Source organism: Populus alba, chromosome 6, assembly GCF_005239225.2.
Source record: "Populus alba chromosome 6, ASM523922v2, whole genome shotgun sequence".
Taxonomy (NCBI): domain Eukaryota; kingdom Viridiplantae; phylum Streptophyta; class Magnoliopsida; order Malpighiales; family Salicaceae; genus Populus; species Populus alba.
This window is the reverse complement of record NC_133289.1, coordinates 11,045,997-11,058,906: the sequence shown is the minus strand read 5'-3', so window position 1 is coordinate 11,058,906 and position 12,910 is coordinate 11,045,997. Positions and strand designations below refer to the sequence as shown.

The 12,910-nt window shown below is 30.4% G+C and overlaps 1 protein-coding gene and 1 long non-coding RNA gene across 2 annotated transcripts; both read right to left on the bottom strand.

Moving 5' to 3' along the window:
- Positions 1-587: 587 nt before the first annotated feature.
- Positions 588-2,449, bottom strand: LOC118048567 (peroxidase 21). The gene is made up of 5 exons (XM_035058336.2): positions 2,306-2,449; positions 1,843-1,991; positions 1,556-1,744; positions 1,298-1,463; positions 588-1,180 (listed from the first exon to the last, which is right to left on the bottom strand). Exons 1-5 carry the CDS (start codon positions 2,385-2,387, stop codon positions 774-776), a joined length of 993 nt encoding a protein of 330 aa, XP_034914227.1. The 5' UTR covers positions 2,388-2,449; the 3' UTR covers positions 588-773.
- A 7,806-nt stretch (positions 2,450-10,255) lies between these two features.
- Positions 10,256-11,629, bottom strand: LOC118048568 (uncharacterized). Its single transcript, XR_012170113.1, has 2 exons — positions 11,148-11,629; positions 10,256-11,023 (listed from the first exon to the last, which is right to left on the bottom strand). It is a non-coding gene; the product is annotated as an uncharacterized lncRNA (long non-coding RNA).
- Between the last annotated feature and the right edge of the window lie 1,281 nt (positions 11,630-12,910).

The following is a 12,910-nucleotide window of genomic DNA, read 5'->3' as shown; positions in this document are numbered from 1 at the left end:
AGTCTTAATAGAGTATTGACCATTAATATTTAGGAATAATACTTTAATGTAATATAATCTCATAACTATATTAATTTTATAATTTTCTTTGCATAACATTTCTCTCAAAAAAAAAATTTATATTTATTTTAAATTTATTAATTAAATATTAAAAATAAATAAATATTTATTTATTAATAATTAAATATATTTATATAATCAATCGATTCACCTAGAAGCATAAATACCAAGACAAGGTACATGGCACAAGGATGCATTCCTTGCAATTTAGCAAACTGAAGCAAAGCCTGGGCCGTGAATGTTACTTGTCCATTGTCATTTTGGATTATTAGGCCTCGATATTTGAAATTTGATATTCATTACAAAACGTAGATTTTATTTATGTGTTTCAACAATAATTTAAAAAAAAATTTTTATTTTTATTTTTTTATTAATTTTAAATTAATATGTTTTTAGTGTTTTTAAATTATTTTTATGTGCTGATATCAAAAATAATTTTTAAAAAAAAAAAAAAATATTAACAAGTATTTTGAACAAAAAAAATTACTTGAAAAGCAGCCATAACCATACTGCTAAACAACCACTAATAATATTTTAAAAGCATTTCATTTCCATAAAGGGCCTAGGGTACGCCCATAAACATACACAAGCTCTTCAAGCTTCGTGACTTTTTCTTATTATCCCATCACAATTCACAAGCATACACATCACTTGTATGAAGAAATTGCAAGTTGCTATTTAATTAACTAGGGACATTTGTTTCTAGCAATTTGCTAATTGCTATTAACATAGCGGCAATCCTTCCTTATCTCTCCTTGGTCACCAGTAAGTGGATTGTTCTCCGACAACAACACCACAGCCCTTGAAAATTGATCATGGAAGTAGCCATTATCAGCAGCCATCTTCTCAACGTATGGAGACGTAAGTGGATCAGAAGTCAACTGTTGATCCACCATGAGAAGTCCCTTGTGGCCCAATAAGTTTTTGTAGTAGTAATTATCAAGGATCATTGGTGTTTCGCGATCATTTCTTGCATATAGAACTTCCTGTGGATCGGGATCCGGGGTCGGACACCGGCCTTTAAGGTACTCTGCATAATCAGGGTCCATAGTTGGATCAACTGTAGGGTAGATCCTGTGTACTAGATTCACGCAGTGAACTCGTCCTACAGAGTGACTTCCTGGAACAAGAAAAGAACAAATGAGGCTACCAAAAAAACAAAAACAAAAAAAAAAAAAACCACAGAATTAGGTTTGTAATATTTGTCATAAACGAGAATCATCTGGTAATTCCGTACCTAAAAGAGCAACTGTTCCTTCAACGTCAACGCCAATGGATTCAAAGCGGGAAAGTACCAACGAAATGCTATCATTGTGATTAGGGATGAAGTCCTCGACCACTGCTCCATAGCTTTCCGTGCTGTCTCTCCGCCCTGTTTTCATCTCGACCCTCGGTCCTCCTAACTGCAATCACATTTCAAAACTAAACCTCTTAGATTCCCAGTTCTGCTCTTCATAGTACTTTGATTTCTACTGGTATAAATGCAGACACGTACCATGACAATGCCGTCTCTAGCTGAAAGAGCAACAACATCAGCACAAGAGACTGTCACAGGGCATTCACTCTCTAGGGCCGCTTTTATGGTGTTTACGTACTTAAAATTCCTCATTCCAAAGCTCCTTTGCGATGCTTTCTCCGATTCAATTCCATTCACGGTCTCCAGCAAGAGTGACGCATCGCATGACTACGTACAAGGGCAAACAAGCAGTTAATTACCTGATAATTAGCCTATTAATTATGGTTAATTAAGCCCAACTCGGTGATGATATATGGTTAGAGTACCTTGAGCATGCAATCATGGAAGAGATTCCTGACCCATGAAACAGCTGTGTTTCCATGTTTATTGTACAGCTTAATGACCTGTTCTTTGATGATCTCTTCAGCTCTTGGGCAGCTTTGCGCGTAGTAATTGAATTGGAGCTCACTTTTACCTGAGATAATTAGAATCAATTATAAAACACTTGTTTTAATTCAAAACTTCCGAATCTATACGTGAGATGTGTCGGAAGTACACTGCCTTAACAAAAATGCTTCTAGTAAGATTGTTTGTGTCGCTTAAAATACGTTAATCTTGGTTACGTAGGTTCAAAGCCTAACGTCTAACGAAAAGAAAGTTGGTGGCTGTAATAGCTTAAAAACATGACCCACACGGCAGTTAATGGCTCACAAATCCACTGAAGTCTTCCATGGGACACCATAGAAACAAGATTAAAATGTAGAAATGAGAGAAGATAAAATCAATTACCAGAATAAAATTGCAAGAGTAAGGGCAATAAAAGAAAGATCAAGGTGGAGCTGCAAAAGTGCCTGATGTTACTACTTGCCATCTCTTTTCGGTTTAATGGGAGCTCCTAAATTGATTTTGGGTGCTCAACTGAGGAAGTGCCCTTCTCTTATATAGAATAGCTTCACAAGTGGGCAAGATAGGACTCCAAGCCTCTACCAGGCCTGAGCATCTCCACCAAGCCACCTTCTTTGACCTTTCCGCCATTTCCTCCCCACGCCTGTGAACCCACTTGAACCACTGTTCTTCGATTATTTTATATAAACAAGACAATTAGGAGTACATTATTATTATTATTATTATCACCATTAAAGTTTCTATTTCTAGAAGAGAAAGGGGTATCGTATACATCTTGTATTGGATCGGATAACCGTTGAATTCTGGCAAAATATATAATTTGCTGCCTGGCTAGCTATAATTAATTAGAGACAAGCACCGGGGGCCACGTGCATTGGCTTGATCGATTGAGATTTAAAATTGCAAGACAATTAATGTGGCTTGGACTTGATTGAACTTCAAATATTTATACCTGCAAATTGGTAGATATTGAAGTTGTGTATTCTACGTTGCGAATAGGTATTCAAAGACTTGGGTTTCCTAAATAGAGTAATATGTGGAAGAAAACAGATCAAGCCGGGACAAGAGAAATTATACATGTATTATACATGTCTTTCCATGATATCTACGAGAGGATCTTTGAATCTCTCCACCAAAATAGCTCTCAAGTGATTAATTTATGGGATATCACAACGTTGAAGTTTTTTTTCCTTCAAATTAATTTATTTTTTTATATTATTTTCATATATTTATATTAAAAATAAATTTTAAAATTAAACAATATAATTTTAATATATTTCCAAACCATAATAACAAATATAACTAATTTTATCGCCGCCCATCCCGACGGCAACCCCCAGCATAAAAGTTTGGGAACCTGGAGGGTAGAGCACTACAATGCATTGGTGCTCTTCTTGGAATTATCTTTGCTTTTAAGCAATGAAATGTCTTGATCAGATCCCAAATTAATCTTAAAAGGAATATTAACCTCTCAATATGGAGTGCCACGTCACCCCTCTTTATCCCATCTAGGGGGAGCTAATTGGAGTGACAAAGATTCGTGGCTGATGGATGGTCGGTCATGTATTAACCACAACTTCTCAATCTTTGCGAGAGATGAAAATTAATGTGAAAAAGAAAATCGGTGGTTCATGGATGTGGTAATCATTCGTTGTGGTTGGTGGTGTTTTATTAATTTAATTAATCTATTTCTATGATACCGGTGTGTATATATATATTACCAATTTAAATCATATCTTCACAAAAATATATATTTTTATTAGCATTTGGAAATGTCATTCAGTCGCTCCACGAATATGGAATTATCGTCATTTCCAACTAAACATGGATCTTAAAAAATTAATTTTTTTTAATTAATCATTTTTATATTGATGATTTATTTGACATTAGATTGAGAAAATTTTTTTTTTATTAAAATTTAAAAGTAAGCAATCAATTATCTAATTAATTCAAAGATATTTGTTACCATTAAAATTTAAAAGTAAGTCAATATCTAATTATATATATAGCACGACAAAAATCTTTTTAAACTAAAGTTTTATTTGTTAGATAAAATTTATGAAGGATAACACTTTAATTTTAAAAGTAAGAGATATTAGAAAATTATAAAAATTATATTTTAGAGCATCACTTAATAATTTAAGTTTTTGAATGGAATGATTTTTAACATGGTATTAGAGCCTTGTTAATTAAACAATCACCGTTATTTTATTCTATAAAATTCTTCACTCCATGTCAAATATAACTATAATCTTTCTTTATCTACTAGGCCCATTGTACTCGTGTGCTAAACAGATGGATCAACCTATTTGTAATTGATCTATCAAGTAAAAATGATTGTTTTTACTTTTTAGGCTCAATTAACCCAATACACCAATCACCCCTCAATACGGTATTGCCATTAGTATTATAGCTATAAAGGTGATCCTACCCCTTTCCATGAAGGTTCACCTTTATTTATATAAAAAAGGGTATGACGAGACTTATATTTTAAGAAAATGAATACAAACATGAATAAAAAATACCTGATTTATTTAGGTATAAAGATGGATATAGCCTTCTTTACCCTAATGAATCTCTATGCCTGAATTTATATATGAAAATAATATGCTATACTTATAATTATTTTCAATATATATTTAAAATAAATTATGTAGTTTTTTTCCTAATATTTATTTAATTAATTTGGTTCCATAAATTTAAAATATTATGTTTTTTTTTCATAGCTTGTATACTCTATTTTATAGAAATAAATCATGAAACAAATATGCGCATCTCTAATTAATAAGGGCTTTCTCTGATGGAATTTGGCATAGAAAATTGAAAATTACCTTTTCTATATAAATTAAGATGAATATAAAGATTATAGGTAATGCATGAGGTTTTTAAGAATTTCTTTTTATTTTTTTTTCGATATAGTTTAGGAAATTAAATTATATGCTTAATACTTTTATTTTTCTTAGTTTGTTCAGTAACCTTTGTTACTCTTTTATATATATATATATATATATATATATATATATATATATATATATTAAGTTTTCTAATTTGTTTAGGTTGGTTTTTGGGTTCATTTAAGGAGTTATAAATCTTTTAAAGAGGGAGACAACTTAAAAAGAAATATTCATTAATAAAAGTTCAAATTAGGGTTTGTGGTATGACCATATTCAATATAATTTTATATTGTTTGTTCTTACTATCTTTTTTTTGTGTTGTTTTCATCTATGTTAATTGATATCAAGTCTAGTGATTCTTGGTGTGTTAGTTACTGTGTGTTATTGAATAATCATTATTGGAAAAAGATGGTCATATAATATGACATGCTCATATCGGAGAGGATGAAAAGGTTCTCTTTGGAGATATAAGCTATAAAAAAAAAAATTATAAAATTAAACCATCAACTAGCAATGATATAGTTGCAAAGGTAAGTTGAAGAATTAAACCATGAGTTACTAGAAATGAAGAAGATAAACTGAAGTATCGTGAAGAGAGTGATCTTCATAACCAGTTTTGAGAACTCATTTTAGAGGCATAAGCAAAGGAGACAACCTCTTTATTAAGATGAACATGGTCTTGAAAATGAAATATTTGATGATTTTATTTATTTTATGGGTTGGAATCAACCATTAATTTATGATATTTATTTTGATGATGATTATGTTGATAATAATAGAATGACACGATGATAACAATGACAATGATGTTATCATCAATGTAGTCAATATTGATAAATTAGTAGTTGAGTGCAAAGCAATTTAACAATTCTTTTTGTTAATTTAAATTATGTCAATCCTTTTGATTATAAGTTTACTATCAATGCAAATGTAGTTTATTTAAGGGTTATATGGATAAACATATCGCACTTGACATCACGACGACCACTACCTTTTCTAAGTATTTTTGTAGAGAGGGGGGGGGGGAAGTTCTAAAACATATATGAAATATAAAGGAATCACCACCTAGTATTATAGTCACCATGAACCTTAATTGTTTTTTCAGAGTTCTCAGTAAGTGACTTATTATGCTAAAAAAAAGATATTATCACTTTAAATGATCTTATTTTAAGTAAACTACATTACTACTTGTCTTCTACTTCTAATGTGTTTCATATGCTTATATGTTGAAGTTATATTTATACTAGTACATGAATACTTATGGTCAAAAGTTAATCTTAAGATAAGAAGGGTGGCTAAAGTTTAACCCATGTGAAGTTCAAATTGTGTCACCACTCTTGATTAATATCAGAACAATGATCTACAATGGTTCATTTGTTCTAGAAACAATCAATGATTAAGCACTAACCTATGATGTTCATTCAAACATCATTAGTGAATAATATAGTAGGCCCATACGAGATTATGTTAACCTAATCTTAAATTTTATTCAAAATTTTAGGACAATGACTTGTGATGCTTCATTTATCCAGGTGATATCACATCTTTTTATACCTTTGTCCACTTATACCCAGACAACGACCATTATTGGTTTATTAATCTAAAGGAAAGATATATGAGTACCTAAAGTAAATGTCCCTTGTGGACTAAAACATCATGTAGTTTCAAGGTAACAATTAATGATGATTTATTTACCCTCAAAGCATATTATGATATTAACAACCAAACTTGTTTACCTTTTCTTATGATGTTGCCCTAATCAAAGCCAATGCATACCTATTTTATGAAGACTCATTTATGCACAAATAATGCTAGTAGACAACCATTTAGAATGTTTGTTGATATCATTTTTATTTTGCAAGGAGATAAAATTACAAGTAACTAGATAGGCTAAGTGGTTACCTCTAATTGGTATAAAACAAAATGAACTATGATGGCTCATTTATATGTGGATACCACTAATGAATAACTAAATACACTTATGCATTTTAGATATCATTTTTTAATTATTGTTGAATTTTAATGGTTTGTAAAAAATATGATTTAGGATGTGTAAGTAAAATAGTGAAAAAAAAAGATGTTGGGGTGTGTCTTTACATGTTTATTTTTTCTTTTAGCTTATTCATATGTTAAATAAATGGTAAAAAGAAAGGAATTTTTTTTTAATTAATCAAATGTTTTTAGTTGCATATGCCAAGTTTCTTCAAAAAATTATATTTTACTTTTTTTATTAAAAAAATATAATAAAAAATATGAAAGAGAAAAGGAAAGAGATAAAAAAAAATATTTGCATGATTTAACATTTCTTGAAAATACCAAAAAAAATAGTTTTTATATTTTTCATGCATCATGAATTTAATTAACAAGATTATTAATGTCACGGGGACTTGAACTAAATTTCAAAAACACTAGAAAATCAATGTGTTTATTTTTAATATAAAGGTTTATAAGTTTACACGTAAGATGTATTTCAATATTATAGAAGACATATTAAGTCCATTAATATCCCATTTTCTCTCATCTTTTCACTTTTAATATTTAAAAATTATGAATTTACATGTAAGATATATTCTTAATATTAAAATAAACAAAAAAGTATTTAGGCTTTTGAATGCTTTTGAATAATAAGGTTTGATCTTAAATCCATGGTCCGCTCTACTAAGGTAGACCTGCTTGACTAATAGACAGACCAATGATTAAAAAAACACAACAAAACCTTAGTAATCAATAAAAATAAGCAATGCAACTTATTCTAGGTAAAGTGTACTAAAGTGATATTGTTTTTCTATACATAATTAGTTCCCATTTAAACTTTGAAGACTAGTTAGAGTTTTTTACTTACCAAAATACTAGGCAGAAACTCTAAACTTTTTAAAACCATAAAAAAAAAAAACAAGAATTCGTTGTTCTTTCAACACCACACCAAAATCCTGATCTACAAGGATGATTATTGTGATGGTGCATACATCGATGATAACTTTGATTTATTTGTTTGAACAAATTTATTATTTTTTTCTTAAAGATCTTAATTGATAATATTTTTTGATTATTTTTGAAAATTATCAAGAGAAGCATTGGGCTTTCGCTGATAGCTCCAACATTTAATTGAATATATTAGAGACTTATCTCAATATGGATTCACATTCTCTCCTCGGGAATCGGGGTAATGTGTTATGACACAGCACAAGTTGATGAATGAAGTTGAAGGTTTGCCATTTATTATTTTAGAAGTCAATCAATTAATTAATGTGTCTTATATAAAATTTAACATTACGGAGCTTAAATATCTAAAATTGTTATAAATCTAAAAAAAAAAAAATAAATTAAAGAGCCTCGATAGAAATCCACAAGATGGAGGCAAAATTAATTTAAATTCGCTGGCAAGTTTTTTATTTTCGATCTCTACAAACCGTTATTACCATCCTAATTGTAGAGCATGAAGAATTGTCCTTCATATAAAAACTCCATTGTCTCAACAACAAAGTGAGAATTACTTGTTAGGACCAGCAAAGACAACTTTTTTCTACAGATTTTCTCAAGCCCGATGTGTTTGGTTGTTTGCGATGATGTGTTGCCCACTCGGAGCCATCTTCCACGAAACCCTTCAATGTATGGAGCAACACCTGTCGTGGCAACTGTTATGGATCATGTTTAGTGACTGTACAAAAATCGCGAATCGGCAAAACAATTGGAAGACGACGATTTTTGTGTATCCTGGAAAATTTGAAATCTCTCCCGTTGCCATAAATTCACCAGAAATCTTTCTATCACAAAAAAATAAAATTGTAATCTATGCTAACTACTTGGAATTCTTATATATATATCGACTTGGCTAGTCATTTAAGTTATATTTAGACTAGTCAAGTCAACTAGATTACATCAAAACTATTCTTACGTGATTAATTTTAAACTCGAGCTAAATAAAGAGTTAGGTCGAGAGATTTCAATGTTCGTTTAATAGGTTGATCCATCTTCTTCTTCTTCTTGTTTTTTTTTTTTAAAAAAATTCCATCATATATTTTTTTTTATTAAATCATTTTTGATCTTTTTTTTCTTTTAATTTTATTTTTTAATATTTGATTGATTTTAATTGGTCTTTATAATTTATTTTGATTTGTTTTCTATTAGGTTATCATAGTGTTAAACAAATATCATATTATTTGGTTGAAACTCAATTTTATGAGCGTCTATTTTTGTTATTATATCATTACGTAAAAAGATAGTTTAAGAAAAAACAAAGTTGCTAAGTCTAGTGAAGTCCATGATCTGGTTCATGTGTTAAATCATTAAGTTTGAGTCGATCTAATATGTTGTTATCTTAATATTAAAAAAACAAACTATCATCTTAAATTTTTTTAAAGTCAAATTACTTTTTTTATTAGTCATTCGGGTTATTTTTAGACCCGTAATGTTAAGGCAACTATCACATGAGTTTATTTTGAACCTGAGTTGGGCAAAGAATTAGGTCAAAATATTTCAAGATTGATCTAATAAATTCATTATTAAAGTCAAGCAATATATTTTTTTTTATTTTAACATTTTCTTATTTGATTTGTAGCGTAATATGAGTCAGCAAACGAAGTAACAGCACTACAAACAAGTAATCTGCTGCGTTTTAACTGTGTTTGCCCAAATTGGGAATTTTAAAGCCACAAAAAAATCAGAAAAGAATTTCCTTGGTGGCATCTCCCAGGTAAGACCACATGACACTTGCATTGTCTTTAAATGGAGAGAATACGAGGTAAGAAAGTAAAGACAAAAGCAAAATAACCGCTCCACAGGATTTGTTCATTTTGAGTAATATTACTCCCTTGCCATCACATAGCCAGCCCTCCTGTGACTGTGAGTGCTCACAATATTAAGATAACCATGAATCCAATCAAGAAAAAGACGACAAGATCCCTTTCACAAGAAGCAAAACAACACATGCTTAGAGTCCACTCTCTCGACCCCACAATAAGAGACGAACTTTTTGTAGCATAGAAGGGGCTATTGGCTGATGCCAAAAGCCATCTTCTCATTATTCCTCCATCACGATCACGGTAGGACCTCTTTTCACTCCCTCGTGAACACATAATATATACCCCTATCTTTTAAGGATTTGTTTTTTTTTTTTTTTATATTCTATCCATAAATATAATGATTATTGAAAATTTATATAATTATTAAATTTAAAATTTATAAAATTAATTAAAATATATATAAACTGACCCTAACATTTATTTTAATAAAAAAATATACATACCCTTTTTTATGAATTGCCAGAATTGGTATCATCACTTTTTAACATTGTATTTTATTTTATTTTTTGAAAAAACATTAATATTTTTCTGTTGTTTTTTTTAGATTTTTTCGATGGTTTGATAAAACACTTCCAATCTCATCACCAAAATTCTTCATCTATCTTGACATACTACAGGTTAAAACAGAGACCAAAAAGTACATTTTCACCACCTCTTTTTATTTATTTATCAATCAACACATACAAGTCAAGCTTGTTTTTTTTACAGTTGCAGCTGTCGGTGGACTAGAAAGAATCTATTCTCAAGATAAATGAGTTGTTGATCTTTCGAGTATCAGAATTTGCTTGTTAGTAGCTCCTACGATTTCAGCTGGAAAGAACCTGCACATTTTGTCAAGATTCTGGCTAAATTTCAGATGCAACAGTTCTGGCCCAGAACTTCAGGTGTTTTTTCATGTCAGCAGCTACAGATACTCTTGGCACCCTTAGATTTAATAACGGTGAATCGGGTCTCTTTATTAGCCAAGATTCTGATAAATATGGTCTAATAACACCTTTCTCTTCGTCCTCCTCTTGTTTTCTAATTAGTTCATCATGATCTTCAGCTTCTTTACTGTCTCTGAGACTTATGTTCTGTCTATTTTGGTACAGTCCAAGTCTTTGCAATCCAGGGACAACACTCATCATTCTCGGACTCAAGTATTCTTTTTTGAATATGAAACCAAGATCCATGAACCCTTTAACTTCTTCAAGTTCCAACTCTCCCAAGCTCCTGCAGCTCATGGATTTCGGCAGGATAGTCAACGAACCTGAACGTCTAAAATATTTGGGACGTTTTTGAGTTGATGGTGATGAAGAATGTGAACGAGTACTTCTTTGTGCAACACTCAATCTCATTCTCCTTTCTTTCTGGTTAATATCCTTATCTTCCTCCTCCTCCTCCTCCTCGTTGCTGGAGTCAATATCCTTTTCATAGTAACAAACAAGAAAGAATGCACAAGTTAAAATAAAAAGGAAGTGTGTGTGTGTGTGTGTGTGTGTGTCAAGCCTTATATTGTTAAAACGAATACTGGGTTTCAATATATACTACCAGCGGAGAGGTTGTAGGTGACTCTGCAGGAGAGATTTGCAGGTCTTCAAGAAGAGGGACTGAAGGAGATGATAAAGATTCTTCATTAGGAGGAGTTGCTAATGTGATGCTCGAGGTTGATGGGCATGTAATAGATTCTGTTGTCATGAGCTGAGGTTGCTGAAGGGTTTTAGGAACAGTGGTGGGTTCCGAGAACAAAATGATTTTGTGAAACCAAAGACGATCCATGACTCCTAGTAGACACAGTGGATAGCTATGATCAGCTGCCATGTTAGAGAGATTGAGAGAGCTGTAATTAGTAGGTATTCGCATTAATGGGATGTGGTGGTGGTGAAAAGAAGAAGGAATAAGTGTAAGCAATTGTGGAAAGAAAGTGGTGGGAGTGGAACCTTGGACAGTGGAGGATGTGGTCATGAAACACGGAGTCTCTTATTTCCACATCCTTTGCGGACTGAAATGACTGTTTTGTCCCAAAGCCACTTGGATCATGCTACGTGGCTATTGGACACAAATAAAAACAATATAAAAGGATAATGAGGATAGAAACACAAAAAATTTCTTTAGAAAAATTACATAAAAATTTTAATTTAAAAATTTTTTTTTATTGAATTTTTTTAAGTAATTTATAATTATTTAGATAAGTCTAAAAATCAATCTAAGCAAAATATAAAACTTGAAAATAAAGAAAAAGTAATAAAATTCCTAAAAAAAACTAGGAAAAATAAAATTATTAAACATATTATTTAATTTCCTAAGCTAAATAGGAAAAAAATAATTAAAAAAAATAATTTTCCTTAAAAACCTCCTACATCAATCTCCTTAGTTGAGAAAACTCGACATCAAGTTTAAATTATTATTGTCTTGATTTTGTGAATGTCCAAATGAAAGCTCTCTAAACTCTGTTTTTTTTTTCCCTTTTGGTTGTATAACAATTTTATATATAAAGTCGAGTCCTTTTATGTTAAAGTTTACATAAAAAACATCAAGTGACAAATAACTTATCTTCCTCTTACACTACTTTACACTACTTTATAGAGTAATGACTTACAAACTTCATCAACACGTGCTGTATCCATATAACTTATTGCTGGAGACATCTCGACGAGCTGATTTAGGATTGATAGGGTAAAATAAAAAAATAAGTTGCTATTTAGTTTTATGGTTATCATAACTTATTTTATACCTTAATTTTTCCCATGAATTTTTAAAACAATCCCTAAAAAATATATTTTTTCAATGAAGTTTGATCAAATTTCATTGTTTTATAATTTTCACTATTTTTGTGTGTGTGACAAGATAGAAAAGAAAAAAAAAATAAAAATTTAAGGGGTGAAATGAGAGGAAAGGAAGAAGGAGACTAAGGACTAAAAATATATAATGGGTGATTAGATTAAATGTGGAAAAATAAATAGAGAATCAAGATAAGATTGGAAAAATAAATAAGAAATAAAACATAATTTTAAAAACTAGAGAGATTCTAAGAAAAAAAATTATTTAATGAGAAATCCACAATTAAGAAGGAAACAATGTAAAATTTTATTAATAATATTTTTTTCCAGCTTGTTTTTTTCTATTTTGCATAGGTCCAAACAATATAAATATGAGGGAAAAAAAACAGAGAAAAAAAAAAAAAATAGATTCTCCTTTTATTTTCAAGAAAATAGTCTTGTATAATTCAAAGAAAAGAACAAAATCTATCAGACCTAGGTAATCAATTTCTTCTCCTGTAACTACACCCTCACCTCCTTTCCTTCTCCATCTCG

Bases quoted from the DNA above. Each gene is read 5' to 3' on its own strand.
- LOC118048567 (XM_035058336.2), bottom strand. From the start codon at position 2,387: ATGGCAAGTAGTAACATCAGGCACTTTTGCAGCTCCACCTTGATCTTT. The intron at 1,464-1,555 runs GTACGTGTCTGC...ATGTGATTGCAG, and splicing joins CTAGAGACGGCATTGTCATG to TTAGGAGGACCGAGGGTCGA. The intron at 1,181-1,297 runs GTACGGAATTAC...TTCTTGTTCCAG, and splicing joins AGGAACAGTTGCTCTTTTAG to GAAGTCACTCTGTAGGACGA.